Here is a 17742-nt window from a genome sequence, read left to right as displayed (position 1 = left end):
GCATTTTCCCAAAAATGGCTAAATATTCCCTTCAGTTGTTCACATACTTTTATGGTGGAGTACTTTTCCAGTACTGGTATACCGTACAACCCTGATGCAATATGTGGGTGACAGTCAAGTAGACCCTACCGGAGAGGCTTGATGAGGTTATAAATGGAAACTGTAAGTATAGATGATGATACACAGTGAAAGCATGCTTTTAAAACAAATCAGTCAGGTCACTGGTTAAATACCATTCCATTTTTTAAAAGGGGGCAAGCAGAAATAACAATCAAAGAACCCCTGGGGCAAATTTTGGCAACTAGATCCCCATTTCGCAACCCCTGGAAAAATGCACATAGAGTGTGTTAAATATTCTTGTGAAACATCAAGCATACAAGTCATTCTGTGACATGAGGGGAAAAAAGAGGACTGGGATTTTTATTCTTGATCTCTTCAAATCATATTTACTCTGATCAAAGGCATGTTTTGCTTGGTAATAGCAGCACAATGTCTGCAACTTTGCAGACCAATAACAGTACATCAAAGTCAGAGCATTCTGTCCTGGGCTTTGAAATACAGCACTACTGTGGGCTTTGCCAGATATCTTTGGTGAGAGCAAGAATCTAACCTCATCCAAAAAGGCAAAGGGCCAGAAGAAATCAAATTCCACATTCACCAGACAAAGAATGAATTTTAAATATGCTGTTGGTCTGCAAATTATTCAGGTTCATTTGCATGATTCTGTCAGTGTAAATAACTAGCGTTCGCTCCGGAACAATGTCACATGCCATTTATTTATTTAGCCAATACTCTAATTGAGTCAAGGGAAATTTTTAAATATGTAGTTACACAGATGCATATTATCAGGACAGGTTCATTATCTTAATCAAGAGTACAAGAGCCATCTCCCAGTACAATAACAGTCTAGAGTTATCTTCTCCTTGCTACCATTCTGTATATTCTTTCACAGGCGACATGCTTTGGTTTATCTTTCTGCATATATACGTGAATATAAATTTGAGCAAGTTTGACGAGAATTTTTTTTGATTGTATCGTGATCATTTAGCCTGAGGTTGTTTTCTACATTAAAGACTTGGAGATTTATTTGTGAGGTGCTGACAGCATCGCCTTGAGAATACAGGGAATACTTTCTCATGACATGTGATATGTCCCTGGAGTTCAACACTGCTTTTGTGCAAAAATTCATGTTGTCTTTAGTGGGTTCCTATTATTATTTACAATTGTGACATTAACATTGCAGACAGCAGCAGAAACAAGTAGAGCAAAATTGTTTGGGAAGTTTGGTAAAATATTTGCAGTTCCGTTTGTAATTTACTTGCTCACTGTTAAAGAAGAAACTGGCAAAAAAAAAAAAAAGAAAGCGTACGATACACTGGCAAAAAATAAATTGCACAAAATCCTTATTTCATTTCATTTTGAAATACATTGGTAATTATAATACATACTTTCATAATTTGTGTGCACTTTTATTTCTTACAGAACCTCTGTGTCTGTGTTATAGTCAGCAAGAAGAAATACTCAAAGTCAAATAAATGAATTCTGCTAAAAGAAAATAAATTACGCATACAAATCATTTGGATAAACGTCAATATCAGTACTATTTAAGTCTACAGGTTTAATATTTGTGCCTACATAATCAATAATTTGTCATTAGACCCTTCTGGAAAGCAGTGAGCTGAATGACAGATAGGCTAGGTCTTTCTTTAATGTCAGATTTCCAGTCAAGAAATATAAATGAAGCTATAAACATTCCTTTACAGCTATATGGGTCAATGAATTTATGCCACTGTCTGGACCTCCAGCAAAGTGCGGGGTGGGCTACCATTTACTCAGAGGGCCACCATAAGCTAATAGGATTAAATAGAAAAAGTCCCAAGCTGTTTTTGCTACAGCCTGTCCTTATTTTGTTGTAAGGCCCTTACATACATTGTATTTGCAGGTTTTTATGAAGTTGTTTGAATGGGTATAGAATATTAATTTTTAATTATCTCAGAGATTTGTTTTTTTGCTGTTGCTGTTCCACAATGGAGAGCTCATGTCATTGATACAATATGAAATCCACACAGAGAGAACTAATGGGGAAATGGGTATGGTCAGGTTCCAGTTGGCCAGCGCATATTCTCAAAGCATAGAGTGTATGAGTTAAATAAGAGTATGAGAAAGAGGATAACTTTCAGAAACCACACATTGGATGTATACATTTTTTTCTACGTATACATGGAGAATTCTGAATAAAACATTCATTCAGTTCAGAAAATGAACATTTATTTAGCTGATCTACTAATTTTGCATTCAAAATTATAGCACTGTTTATTTTGTTTAGTTGTAAATTATGGTTTTATAAATATTTTTTAAATTACAGTAATGGAGACAGGTTTCATCTGCTATTTATTGAGATTTGCTCCACAAAGTTGTTCAGAATTTGTTTCCATACTTGATTCAGTGTCTCCACAGGAAGCAGTAAAGGAGCTTTCAGAGAAAGTGAGGAGAAAGGTGGACCATAAAAACAGAAAGTGAGAGTCCCAGGAGACAGAGCGGAGGAGGGGGAAGTTGAGACCCAGTTTGTGATGCTACTTCCACTGGACGGCCCAGTGTTCAAAGGAAACGAGGGGAAACCAGATGTTTTTAAATCGGGACTGTCAGACACTGAACTGGACACCCTTTTTACTTCACTTTGGGACTAGAAAACAAAAACAAGCTCAGATTAATTTCCTCATTGCAGGATTTGTCTACTGCCGAACAAATTCTTTGAGTGAATTTCCAGGTAAGTCATATCATGATTCCTTTGTGATACTAATTGATATTGTCTATAGCAAGAGGGTACTGGGCTGTGTGTGCACATTTGGCAAGTTATTATCACACCACTGGATAGGTAAGGGAAAAAATGATTGGCTTATTCTGATTTTTTGAAACGTTTCATGCCGAATTAGCATCAGAGAAGTTACAGAACATTAGTGATTTAATATACAGTTATCACATTAAGAGCAGCCATTGTGTAGGAAGTGGAGGGATAACATCAGTAGTGACAGAAGAGTAATAACTACATTTTATTTGTGTGATATGTAAATAGCATACATTTGACAAAGACAGTAGAATGTTTGGATTGATCCAGCTCAAATGGGTTTTCTGACAAAGCTGGACTTGATAAAAAATAAAATTGTTTGTGATATTAGGTGTGTCTCATATGTTTCCAACTGGAAAGATACCAGAAAAATATGCATTATATATTAAAAAGTAATCTGAGGAATAATGTGGTCTTTGATTTAAAAAAAGGACTAGTGATTTATGACAGCAAAGCTCCCCCCTCCTGTGTGTGAACTTCACCAATGTTAAACTCATCAGCACAGATTTTAAACGGTTCTGTTCCATAAGCATTCAAAGAATTTGCGATGCACGAAAATGAAGAAACCATGAAATAACCATAAAATCTGAAATTTCCCTGGCGACAAAACGGATTTTGAAGAAGTATGTTGCACTTCACAAATCAGGCCTATAATAATAATAACTTTATTTACATAAATAAAGTTTTTCAGAACATGGTGCTCAAGGCACTTTCCAAAACAATAAAAAAGGATAAAATGTGCCAATAACATATGACAGTAAAATTAAACCAGCAAAACAAACAGCATTGAAAAGGATACGAGAATATTGAAATACATAAAAATAAGAATGGAAATAATGTAAAATGAAAATATAATTCAACAAAAGATTAATCTAAAATAATGTGTTTTCAAAAGTGGCTTAAAACTGCCAACTGTCTCTGCCTTTCTAATGTTAAGAGGGAGTGAATTCCAGAGCTTAGAGCCCTTGCGGAGAAGGATCTGTCACCTTTAGCTTTTAGTCTGGAGCACAGGACAATAAGGAGATCACAATCTCCCAGAACTACAGGGCACTAAAAGCTCAGAGACAAAGGTCGGGGCCAGGCCATGCAAAGCTTTACAAATAATTAATACAATTTTTAAATCAATTTTTAAAATTTGTGGAAGCCAATGGAGTGCAGCAAGGAGTGGGGTGATGTGTGTCATGTTACAGCTCTTAAACAAAATTATTGCTGCTAAATTTTGAACAGGCTGGAGCCTAGAGAGTGCATGACCACTTAAACCAGCATATAGAGAGTTGCAGGAATCTAATCGAGAAGAGATAAAAGCACAAATTACTTTCTCAGAGTTGGAAAAAGATGAACATGGCCTAATCTTAGCTAGGTTCCTGAGCTGATGGTAGCAAGATTGCAATACCTTTTTAATGTGAGGCTCAACATTTAGGTGAGAATCAAAATAACCCCAAGAGGCAGGCTTCACATTCAGCGTGAGAGAGTTTAAATTACAGGAAGTTCAGAATCAAGCTTGGGACCAATAAATAAAACCTGAGTCTTATCTCTGTTCAGTTGCAGAACATTTTGGGCCATCCAGTAATCAAAGTCATGAAGAGCAACTTACTGTAACCTTGCCATTTTGTTATGCTTAACTGAGAAGTAAAGCTATGAGTCATCAACATAAAAATGAAAATATATATTATGTTTAGAAATTATATGGCCAAGCAGGAGCATATAAAACACAACTGGCCCCAGAATAGACCCCTGTGGGACACCACATATAATGAGAGTTAGAGAGGATACAAACTCAACAAAAGGGACTGAAAACTGTCTGCCAGTGAGATAAGAACCAAACCAATTCAGCGCAGTATACTTACTGTAATGCCCACCCAGTCTCTAAGGCAGTCAATTAAAATTGTATGATCGACCGTATCAAAGGCTGCACAGAGATCAATAAAAGCAGTACTGATAAAGTACCATTATCTGCATTTAAAAGGAGATTGTTAGTTATTTTAAGAAGAGAGGTTTTAGTGCTATGCATTGCACAATAGCGAGTTTGATTTTTCAAACAAATTATTAGTACTCATAAAAGCTAATAACTGCTTTGACACCACCTTTCCAATGCTATCAGTGGTATTGAATTTACATTTAGGCATAAGATCCTTCAAAAGACTGTAATGAAGTTTTAACTTGGAGACTTTCCATTTACGCTCAGCCTTTCTACAATGCTTTTTTAAGGAACTTATATGATCATCGATCCAGGGGGTATTGCTTGAGTAAGGTTTAGGGCTCTATTTTCCAGCTGTGGTGCAACACCGTTTTTGCTTGGATACAAATATATATTGCCCCTGTTTCCATCGTTCTTGTATATCTTGATGGTCCTGATTATGCTGCCCATTGCATCAACACATAACCAACATTGTGCACCTATCATATTTTATCACAAGCGTTAATAAGCCTTTTCAGCCGCAAAATGTTCACTGAGAGAGTCGCGTTGAAAATGTGTTTTCACATAGATCCAGTTTCGCTAGCCAATGCTATGACATTGGAGAAATACATTCACACAAATCAATATATCATTTTTTTCTCTTGACATACTACTAAATAAATGAGCAAAATGATTAACCAAAATATGTTACATGACACGTTGAGAATGAGCATTTTGGCTGGGTGAAAAGAGGGCTTCAACATTCAGACCAAATATCTCCCGTAAATCACCAAGAACAGTCGTTGAAATTAGCAGCACATGGCCCTTAGAGGGAATTAAAGGCAGTCATTTGATTAGCTATGAATATATTCAGCACAATCCACCATATTCTCTACTCGCTACAGCATGCACTGGCCTGTGCTCCATGCCTCTGGCCACAAAAATACCAACTTTCAACAGCCATGTTTCAATGACTGAGCCCATCCACTGTGTGACATTGATTCCAGAAAATAGAGCCCATAGCCTTGGTTCTGAATGGTGCAACTGCATCCAGTGTAGACAGGCTTAGAGTGCTAAACTTATTAACAAAATCCTCTGCAAATTGAGACTAGGTGAGAAGTTGCAAAAACAGTTTGAAACCATTCAGAAGTTACTTGAACTAGTGATGTGAGAGTAAACGAAGCACAGATGATTAATAGGAATTGAAAGATGCGCATCACATATAACATTTAGGTGATCAGAAACACACATATCTTTTGTGAGTACATTGTTTAGGTTAAAGCCAAGAGACAAAACGAGATCACGATTACAGTCCTGATAATGAGTGGGAACTGAAACACATTGCGCCAAGTTAAGCGATTCTATCACATTTAAAAATTCAGATGCAAATGCATTGGAATGATCATCAACATGAATTTTTAAATCACCAAGAATCAGTATTTTGCCATACTTCAGAACCACCTCAGACATAAATTCTGGGAATTCTATGAAGAAAGCGCTATTGGGTTTAGGTCTCTACGCTACTGAACAAAAAATTGGCAAAAGCCCATGAACAGTAAATGTAAGTCATTCAAAGAAGGTGAAGCCATCAAAGAAAACTGGGCAACACTTCAGGTTATTCCTGGGAAAAAGGCCAACCCCCATCTATTTTCAAGAAAGTTTCAATGGTAAATAACATGACAGAATTAGAAATAAGCAATCATAAAAGCCCACGATGAGACAAAAAAAAAAAGTCCATGATGTGGGATAAACAGCATAGTAGAACTTAGAGATTAAAACCTTTAAATAAAAGAGAATAAAATATAAAAAGCTAAATTGAAACACATAAAAATGGGGAAAATGGCCTTCTTTACCTGGGATTTGATTTAGCGATTCCAGCCCGATAGGACAAACCGTGCTGTGGTTAGGTCTATGGGACAGCAGTGATGAGTAGCCACAGATAACAGGACAGAGCAGAGCACTTAACAACAGATAAAAGGCAAAACTTCTGGTACACTGACTTTGCACTAGGCAACTGCATGGAGTAGGACTTCAAACTATCACAAGAGATAGTACAGGATTGCTGTGTAGAGCAATTTAAAAAATAGGATATTGTACCTGGTTCCCTGCTTGCTGTCCTTTCTAATACAGTTTCTCTGTGGACGCACTTTCTGCCATGCTGACCTAAAGTCCAATCTCAAGACAATAGCTTGTTTCTGCTTAAATGAATCAGACTAGGGCTACCAACGTTCAATTAAACATAGTCTGCAGTCAATTTCATAAAATTCTTTTAAAATTCTGTTTAAATGGTTTCATTTGTGGTATGAAAGTTAAAATACTTTTCCAATGTGCACATTGTGTGTTCAGACAAAAACTTACACAGCACATATTTCGTTAAGGATATAATTTATTCAGAAGTAATGTGGTTGTTTCTCATTTCTAAAACCATTGACTGCTTTTGGTTTCCCAGTTCAATGGTGGACCTGTGAATCGCCGAATACAGTGAAACCATCCTTCTGTTGTCTTAGAGAGATGGTGGTCATTGGCACCTCTCATCTCCGGGCTGTGGCATTGCTGCCGCTGCTTCTGGCTTTGCCCCTCATGACACGAGCCTGCCCCAGGTCCTGCAGCTGCTCTGCCCCTCGAGAGGTGCTCTGCACCTTCAGCCACCTCACCTCCGTTCCGCCTAGCATACCCAGGGACACCAAACATCTCAACCTAGGGTAGGCTGCGTGCTCACACCTATCTCACCATGTGGCACCTGGTTTTACATTAACTTATCATGTTTATCTATGAAAAATGTGGGAATAATGTGCATAAGCAGTAACAGGCCTGAACCCATTACAAAGATACAAATGTTTTGTTTTGATGCACCTATAACAGGTCCTTTTGTACAGCTATTCAAACTTAATCTGTGTGTCATGCAAAGACCTTGTGTGTCCATTTTCCATCAATTCGATTTTTAATACATTAAAAGTTACCATTTAGCTTGGTGTCCCATAAATGTCTAAAAGATAACTTATAAGCTTCAAATTCCCACGTGACTAAACCGTAAAGTTGTGTTGTTAAAAGGAAGAAGAGCTCTGGAAAATGTCTGATGCAATGTGTGTGCATGACACTAAGGACATTATCTAATCTTTGAAGGGCATTGCATAGGCTTCTGAATCTCATCTGCATTACAAATTGTGTTGTCTGTCATTTCTTGTCATTTCATACCATGTCTGGAGAAACCTTACTTTGTTTTCCTTCTGCAGCTTCAACCATATACAGACACTGAATGGCTCAGAGTTCACAGGACTCAGGAGTCTGGGAATGTTAATGCTTCATGGAAACGACATCCAGTCACTGCCCCTACGAGCCTTTTACAACCTGCGCTCCCTGTGGGTATGACTTGGGAATTGGGTCTTCTCTTAACCTGAAACATGTGTGTTGGTACCTGCACACGTAAATACTTTTGTCATTTAAGAGGTTTATGTGATGCTGACTCCATCTGCCATCTGATGCTCTCTTCATCACTGATTCTTTTTCCATTAGACGTACCTAAGCTGGCTTTCCTTTTGGAAATGTAGTATCATGAACTTAATGGAAACACAGGTTGTTTGCACTTAGCTTTGAGAATATCAAATTTACGAAGGTCAAGCACAGTTAGGGACTGCTGAATGCACATGCATTTGTGTGCAACCAACAGTGTAACTGTGACTGTATTCACCGCTGACACACAGCTTCTCATTAGACTCAGACATGATATTGGAGGACACAAATATTGCTGTGCATGTGTGCCTCTTGCAAACATTCTGAAAAGACTTGTTCAAAACAAGACAGGAGATTAATGTCTAGTTCTCTTCTCTGCCACCTTAACAGTATTTACATACATTGACTGCTGGTGTCTTCCGTAGATTTTGAAGTTAAGTCACAACAAGCTGAGAAACATCACCCGTGGTATCTTTGAAGGCCTGTCAAGCTTGGTGCGCCTCCACTTGGATCACAACAGCATTGAGTTCATCGAACCATTTTCATTCAGCGGGCTGACATCCCTCGCACTGTTAAACCTAGAAGGCAACCAGCTGAGAGACCTGCACGCCCGCACCTTTGTCACCCTGTCCTTTCTGGGGAGTTTCTGGGGTTCTAGCCTTCGCTACCTCTACCTGTCAGACAATCAGTTGGGGTATCTGCTCCCAGGTACCTTACAGAATCTGAATAAGCTGGAAGCACTGACTGTTCATGGCAACCCCTGGGCATGTGATTGCAATCTACAATGGCTTTTACTGTGGAATACCAAGAATAAGGGTAGGAATGTTCATGAATTGTTTTATTGTACTTTTATATGCTTGAGAATCCCGATGGTATTCATGTTACAAACACTGCAAGCAATTAGTCAGCTTTCTTCATTTGAAGATTTATTGAAAATGACCAGATACCATTGATTAAGACATCAAATTCTAGTTACAAGTAGAACTACAAATTAGAAGTGTAAATTTACTTATCATAAACATGATTCATTAGCCGCGTGAAATTATCCCTGATAAATGTTAATAACTGTAGAAATCTGAAGATTTAAGAATATTCCAAGTTTAAAGACTAAAGATCATTAAGGAAACCAATCACCATTCAGATTAATAAATAACTGGCACCCCCTCTCTCTTGCTCTCTAATTCTTTCTCTTCCCTCTTCACAGGGGTGATTAAATGCAGAAAGGAAGGAGAGATTGGCACAAGTGTGAACTGTGCCATGTGTTCCTCACCTCAGTCCCTAAATAACAATCAGGTCTTCCAGCTGGCAACTTCTGAGCTCTCCTGCGACAGACCGACTTTAAACTCTCCACTGAAGCTAAGAGAGAGCAACGTCTGGCTGGACACTGACTCTGACATCCCATACATCAAAGACCTGGAGCCTCCATTGGGTCATCTCACCTTAATGCTGTCTGACAGCCACAGTAACATGGCATATGTCGACTGTGTTGTGAAGCATCAGGCCGAGGGATCTACCATGAGCTGGCAAAATCTGAAGTCTCCAAGTCAGGTGGCACTCAATGTGACATTGATGAGCTTTCTGGAGTGCGAGATTAACAGAGATGATCTTCAGCAACTGTGGAGACTGGTTGCCTATTATTATGAGAGACCAGCCATCCTCAAGCAGGGCCTTAGGCAAGAAAATGCTTCAAGAACCACTTTTCAGTATTCTCAGGTAGCCAGTGAGGACTCTCCATACTTTACAGATCTCAAAGGATATTTATCAGCTGAGCCAACATGGCTGTTACAGCCTCTTGTAACACTTCAATTGAACAGGCGTAAAACTACAAGTAAAACTCTCGTCCTGAACTTCTCTACGTTTATTTCAAAGCAAATAAGCATATGGGATAGGCAAAGGGTCACCAAATACAACTGGGCTTTTGTCCATAGAGGGGCACCAGGGAAGGTACATACTGTTCTGGAAGGTTCTGATGTCAGTCTGGATTGTAAAGTGTCAAGTTTTGGACAAGCATCTGTTGAATGGATGCTCCCTGATTTATCCACTTTGACCACAGCTCATGCTAGAATTGTGATTTCTGAAGAAGACAAACTGGTTATACACAAAGTGAGCCCATCTGACTCTGGGCTGTATCACTGCCTGGTGCGTTCTGAGGCTGATGTGGATATAGTGTCCTTTAGGGTATTTGTAAGAGAGAGGGTGCTTAGCCCTGATCACATAAATGGCAAGGAAATATCATTGGATAGTGGGGAATCGGTCACTCTCCCCTGTTCCATGTCTTCAGTTGAGCCCAGTGACATGGCTTGGTACCTACCAACAAATACAATCTTGTGGCCATCATCTCCAGAAGGTAGAATCAAAATGTTATCTAATGGGAGCTTAGTTATTATAAATGCCACATATAAGGATGATGGGATATATAGCTGTTTGGCTGTCAATCTCTATGGGGTGGATATGCTGTCTCATAGGGTAGTGATCAGGGGTAAGATAAATCCTGAACAACTGAGTGCTGGTGGAACAAGCAGGAAACCAAAGAAAGGTGGCACTTCTGAAACAGGCAAGAGGATTGTGGATGAGGGGTCAGGATGTCCAGAAACAGAATGCTCTCACGTTTTGGATGGGCATGATAGCTCTTGGGTACCCTTGTATCAGGACAGTGATGAAAAGGTTATTGACAGCGCAAGGAAAATTAACAGCTTTAGCCATTGGACTCAGAACCGAGCAAGATTCAGATCAAAGGCTCCAGTCGTCCTGCAAACTCCACAGCACATAACTGCCACTTATACTCACACAACAGCAACTTTTACAACTGCAGCAGACAGGACTACCACGACCACAATGCCTGCCAAAAGCTCAATGCCATACATGATAGAGACCCCTAAACACCAAGCAACTACTATTTACCAAGGCAGCGGAGAATCAGATGTTTTTAAAATGTCTTCGGTTAGTCCAGCCTCTGTCACAGTTAGCTATATGGGAAAAAGTCATGCGACGCCCAGGCGACGGCCCCACTACAGGCGAAGGAGACCACTTCAGCGCAGGATTCAACCCGGCCGTTTCTCTCAAAAGTCTTCTCTCCCTCCGCACAACAGAATAAAGTCTGCACAGGATGCCAACAGTCTCATTTCAACAGGAACACAAGAGAACAAGCCTTCTGCATCATGGGATAGTGTAAAATCTCAAGTGCTGGAGACAAATATCATCTACACTGATAATGCAGAACTGCCTGGAGGATCCAATATCATTGATAGCGCAAGTAAACAATATATTGTAACATCAGAAGCAAATCTTTGGCCTGTTACTGGGAAACCCATTCACATTCACATCAACCCCACATCACATACAGAAAAGTACATGGACAAAACTTATAATTCTAACACACGATCTAGGCCATATACTAATGCATTTCAGGGTTCTGCAAAACATCAACTATCTACAGAAATAACAGGTCTTATAAAAAACAGGCTTCATATTGCCGAAGGACGTGAACAACATGACAAGCAGCTCCTTCGGCCTTTTGGCAATGCAGATAGGAAATCAACAGCAGATTACATGCCTCGATTTAATCACAGCAGAGTCATGGGACGCCCAGTACCCATTGCCACTGAGTCATCATCCGTGACTACTACAGTGAGCTTGTTAGTGAATGTGACCCCACCTCCAGCAGTGACATTTCCGAATCAAACCTCTGAATATTCATCAAGTACAGAAAAAGAAACTATTTCAAAGGATTCCAGCACAAGCTCAAGTGGAGATTTTTTTTATCTGGCGAGGGAAAAGCTGAGAGCAAACAAATCAAATGAAGACTCCTTAAAATCTGTACTGGAGAGCTCCGTATCTTCTGAAGTCAAAGCAGGTCACCCCTGGGTCTTGCAACGGCACATCCAGGGGAAGGTTACCGTCCCACCAACTGACTGGCCCCATCCCAAACATGTCCCCAGATGGTCTTCCTTTGAAAGTTCACAGGAGCACACTTCCTTCCCAAAGAGATACTGGAATAACCTTTCTCCAGAAGGTCAAGATGCCGGGGTCACTGTCCCCCAAGGAATCACAGTTCTCCCAAGCAATATATTTCTCCTCTCTGCAAGATCAGTATCCCCCAAAGGAAGAACACCAACACCTCCAACCTTTCAGCCTCCTAATACTGGAGCACTCAGCAAGATTAAAGACTTTGCATGGTTTTCCAGGCTCAGAAACAGATACAGACAACATAAACTTGATGTCTACCGTCTTTCACAAGCGAGGAAGATTATAACAACTGAACCAAATATGAAGTTCCTTAACCCACAGCCCCAGCCAGCCCCTACCGCACTGTACAACAGCGCTGTGACCCAGGCATATTCTCTGTTAGCTACAAATCAGACACACTCTGCAATCCAGTATGATAGCCAAAGGCACTACAGCCATCAGGGACAACAGAAATTAAATAACATTCCACCCTCTCCAAGGTTAATGGAGAGTGGAATGAAGCCAAAGATTTCTTCACTTAACACTGACAGTCTGTCAGCCTTCATAGAGACAGATGTGTCTCTGCCCTGTGAGTGGTCGGGAGTGCCAAGGCCCACCCTCTCCTGGACTAGAGGTAGGAACCAATATGATTTTGGAAATAATACATTGTTAGGTCAAAAGTTCAATGCTTTTATGAAAGCGGTATATTAGTGTGGGAAATTATGTGTATTCCCAACAAGACTGGCTGACGATTATGTCATAGAAGTTCTTTAAACAGAATTGTAGTAAAAGTTTGTTGACTGTAGTACACCATAATGGAGTAACGTTCCATGAAATTGCTTTTAAAGTCTGCATTTGATTGCAAGTAATATCATACTGTTTAGTGTTACTGTATGCTACTGCATATTAAATGCACTTACACATGCATACTAAAAATGTGACAAATTTGAAACCCATCTATTTTCCTACTGTTTTTTTTTTTTCCAAACAGGTGCATCGATTGAAGCAAGCACAAAGAATGGGGAACGATTCAAAGTTCTGAGTAATGGCACTTTAGTCATAAAAAATGTTCAGCTGCAGGACAAAGGGCAGTACATTTGCACAGCAAAGAATGCTTTCGGGTCAGATCAACAGGTCATCACCCTTTTGGTGATAACCCAGCCTCCCAAAATTGTGCCACCAAAATCAACATATATGTTGGTGCATTTAGGACATCCTATAAACTTGGATTGTGTGGCAGAGGGCAAGCCACAAGCACAAATCTCCTGGATCCTTCCGAATGGGAAAACCATATGGGGCAGAGGCCTTCTGGATGACACAGTCTCAGTTCTGACCAATGGCACGCTAAGGATTGAAGCAGCTAACTTATCAAGTAAAGGCCAGTATAAATGCATTGCCAGCAGCACGGCTGGTGCAGACACGCTAACCTATCACATCCATGCAGTAGCTTCATCACCTACTATCAATGAAGAAGCCACTGAAGATATTGTATTGCGCACCGGGACCAATGCGTACATCCACTGCACAGCAAAAGGGGAACCTAAGCCCACGATTGAGTGGATCATCCCTGATGAGGAGAAAAGCAAAGCTTTCCCATTCATCAGGGGTAGGGTCTCTGTCTTTTCCAATGGGACACTTCTTGTGAGAAACATTTCACTGACAGACTCGGGAACATATCAATGTTCTGCCACCAACCAAGCAGGTGTAACCAAGAGAGTGGTAAAACTGGAAGTAAAACAGGATAAGGCCAGCACCGAAGAACCTCTGCCTCAGCAACAGGGAATTACTGCAATTTATGGCTCCACCTTGTATCTGCACTGCTCAGGGTTCACTACTTCACAACATGGTGCTGTCTGGAGGCTGCCCTCGGGAATGTTCCTGGATTATAGCAACAGGTATGGTTGCTATGTTAGCTATGATATGTTGCATATGTAAATAGCAGAAACATCGTCATTCAGCTGTCTTATTGATGAAAAACTTTGCAAACACAATAACATATAATCCAAAATTCTCCATGATTGTTTTTTTTTTCATTCCTCTTTTTTCATTTTTCTACCTGCTATTTTGAATCAACATGAATTCTTCCAAGAAATAATGTAATCACTAACAGGTGTAACTGATCTCTAAGTTATGATAAGTGATGTTAAATTTATAAGGGATCTTACTGTTTTTAAATGATTATATATATATATATATATATATATATATATTTATATTTAGGTTTAGATGACAGGTAACATGGTAACGTTTAAATAATGTCTACTGTTAAACGCATACTATGCAGGATTTCTATTGTGAAAAGCCATGTTAAGGCATATCTATGATGCACTGGCAATCTCTGTCTTTACACACCTTCGCCAAATTTGTGCATCTTCACTTATATTTGTTATTTTAAAACGTGCTCGGGACACTTCTGGGCATGACGCTCTTGTCTGAGTGGGGAGTGGTGGGTATGGCATACAAAGCCTGTGGGATCAGGTTTCATGAGTGTTTGTTGCTGTAGCTAGCTAGCCACTGTAATGGCCCAGATGCAGCGAAGCAAAAAAATATATATATCTGACAGGGCTCATTTAAAAACTTCAGTTGCAGTTTTTGATGGGAATATTTGGTTTTCAAATTATTTGTTCATGTCTGGTTTGTGGTCCCAACCGCAAAATTTCTGGTCCAAGTAATTGATGACTTGGTCGGGTACTCAGGGGTGAAGGAGTGGGGTTGAAGACAGACGAGGAGACTTCTTTGATTGTAAACACAGACTTAAAAAGCCTACATAGTATACCTTTCACATTCCTGTTGGTTAGTTTTGAAAAGCTCAGCAACCACTGCCAATTAGAAGTAATTGAAAAGTAAAGCCAGTTGAATGTAACTTATTTCCAGACATATATATGGATATGTGTGATTTAAGTGACTTTCTTTTTTTAAACTTTTTTTTACAGCTCTGGGGGACCTATCACTGCTTTTCCCAACAGCACTCTCAAAATCCAGCAGCTCACAGAAAAGGATGCAGGCAGCTACCTCTGTCTGTTCCGAACATCTCGTGACCAGGACTTCAAGCTCTTTCAAGTGGAGGTCCTTATGATGCCACCAAAGATCAAACGCTTGGCCGCTGTCCACAAGAGGGTTGCGTATGGAGACAGTTTCCAAATTGACTGTTTAGCCTCTGGGTTTCCAGCTCCAGAGGTGTCCTGGAGCCTTCCGGAAGGCACTGTTGTTGACAGTACTCTCCAACATGAAGACAAGTGGGTCATGTCTCCTCGTTTTATGGTCTTTGGGAATGGCACCCTCCTTCTGATGCAGATAGGTAAAGGGGATGAAGGTGACTACACATGCAAGGCTAGAAATCGATTTGGGCAAGATGTGATGAAGGTCAGGATCCACCTGCTGCCTGACTCTCCAAGGATTTTGTCAAAGGATGAGGTTTCCATCTGGGGCGTGCTTGGAGAGCCTGTACACATAAGGTGTCAAGCTATTGGGGAACCCACCCCTACAATTACATGGTTTTCACCAAGTAATGCCACCATTACCACATCGTCGATCAGGTACCAAATCTTGGGAGATGGCACACTGATTATCAGAAAAGTGGGCTTAGCTGACCGGGGCAACTACGCTTGTGTGGCCAAAAGCTTATCAGGATACGATGTAAAGAAAGTGCATCTGGAAGTGAAGGGAGGAGCACCTCGGATAAACAGACAAGTAGGAAGGGCTGCTGTGAAGGTTTCAGCTGTGTTTAATCAAACTTTGCTGCTTGATTGCAAAGCAGAGGGCCTGCCAGAGCCGAGGGTCACCTGGACCACTTCCTACGGCATCAACCTGCCCACGCCTTACCTGGGTGGCAGGTTCCAGGTCTACGGAAACGGGAGTCTAGAGCTGCATACCCTGAGAAAAACAGATGAAGGTTTGTATGTTTGCCTGGCGCAGAACAGCTTGGGTGCAGCCAGGCTGGAGGTCGATCTCCAAGTGAAATCTCTCACGGAAAAGCCGAGTTTCTCAAAGGCAAACACTGAGGTCATGTCCTTTAAGCCAGGTAGTGCCGAGGTCACTCTAGGGTGCTATGCCAGCGGAAAGCCAACCCCAGAGATTGTGTGGGTGCTACCCAATAGCACAATGTTGACAGCCGGTGCCAGGCTTCAGCGCTTCCATCACATTCCAGGCGGTGGGTTGTTGCGTATACTGCAGCCTGGGAATGGTGACATGGGTGTTTACCGTTGCTTGGCAAATAACACAGCAGGGCGAGCCGAAAAGCGGTTTGCTCTTGAACCGGGATGGAAGCCTCAGATCCAGGGTAAGCCTATGGCTGTGAGGCTTTCTTTTGGGCAGAATTTGAACCTGCCTTGTTCAGTTGATGCCTGGCCACAGGCTGCCATTTCCTGGACTCTCCCCAACAGCCGTGTCCTGAGGATACCTCAGGCCATTGGACGGTTAGCCTACTTAAGAAATGGCACACTGGAGCTCAGTGAAGCTGCCATTGTTGACAGAGGGACCTACACCTGCAAAGCCACGAATGCATTTGGCTCATCTGCACTGTCACACACAGTTACAGTAACAGTGCATCCTCCACGTATCACCAATGCCTTTCCATCAGTCATTGTGGTGAACAGGGGCGCCACTGCAAGGCTCAGTTGCAGAGCTGTTGGAATACCTAAACCTGACATCTCATGGACTCTACCAGGAAGCACCAGTCTCACCCCCACCGGCCCTGTCACGACACAAAATGGAATGCATGTCACTGCAGATGGCAGCCTAGTCATACAAAACCCAATGCTAACTAATTCAGGGATTTATAAATGCAATGCAAGAAGTGCTGTGGGAATGGACTTCAAAGCCACATACCTTCAAGTACTATGAGAAACAGCACATATATAGTACCATAAAATACAGTATATATAGTGCCATAAATGTGGTTGCTGGTGGCTTGTCCTGTTGAGGTCTTTCTGTTGCATGGATGGGCCCCATGGTCTGGTACTGAAACCGGGACATATCAATGAGGACTGTGAAAGCCAACCCCACAGGGTGACACACGATTGGTCTAGAATTGCCTAAATACCCCTGCTGGTTGATTGGTTACCTGCAAATTGTCCGTTCAGCTATGCATGAAGGGTCATCCTCTGACTCATGTCTGTGTGAGCCCAACTTGCAAACTGCAGTATGGTAAGAGCCGGAGGCTGAACTCACATGCTTGTCTGTGCAAAGAGTGTTGCAGCATGAGGCATGACTGGGCATTTCAAATTGGGGCGAAAAAGGGGAAAAACATTTTTAAAGTCTGCCAAAACCATAAACAACATTTTGTAAAAAACACTGCAGTCACATCTTTAAATAGCAAATCTACATGTGCAAAAATGATAAATAATACTTGTATGTTTTTTTAAATACGTTTCTGAAATATGCAACTATTTTTATGTATGTATATTATTTTTATTCATGAACATGCTAGTCTCTCACAATTAATTTGCTGTTAAAGTGTGGGACACTGATTTTTTAAAATATTCATGTTCTTATATAAATGTCATGTTGCCAATCTGAAGGTTTATTTCACACTTTGCAGAGCATTTGAAACAGACTGCACTAAAAATGTGAGGAAAAAATAAACAAAGGTGTAAACAATAGCAGG

General features: G+C 40.8%; 1 protein-coding gene across 1 annotated transcript; it reads left to right on the top strand.

Annotated features, from left to right (window-relative positions):
* The first annotated feature begins 7253 nt into the window (after positions 1-7253).
* On the top strand, positions 7254-17032 carry LOC118235851 (matrix-remodeling-associated protein 5-like). The gene is made up of 7 exons (XM_035433709.1): positions 7254-7444; positions 7976-8105; positions 8618-9008; positions 9397-10826; positions 11970-12771; positions 13120-14032; positions 15071-17032. The coding sequence occupies exons 1-7, from the start codon at positions 7254-7256 to the stop codon at positions 16977-16979; spliced, it is 5766 nt and encodes a 1921-aa protein (XP_035289600.1). The 3' UTR covers positions 16980-17032.
* Positions 17033-17742: the final 710 nt, after the last annotated feature.

Source organism: Anguilla anguilla, chromosome 9, assembly GCF_013347855.1.
Source record: "Anguilla anguilla isolate fAngAng1 chromosome 9, fAngAng1.pri, whole genome shotgun sequence".
NCBI classification, from domain to species: domain Eukaryota; kingdom Metazoa; phylum Chordata; class Actinopteri; order Anguilliformes; family Anguillidae; genus Anguilla; species Anguilla anguilla.
The sequence above is the reverse complement of the archived record's forward strand: the minus strand, read 5'-3'. Positions and strand labels throughout refer to the sequence as shown.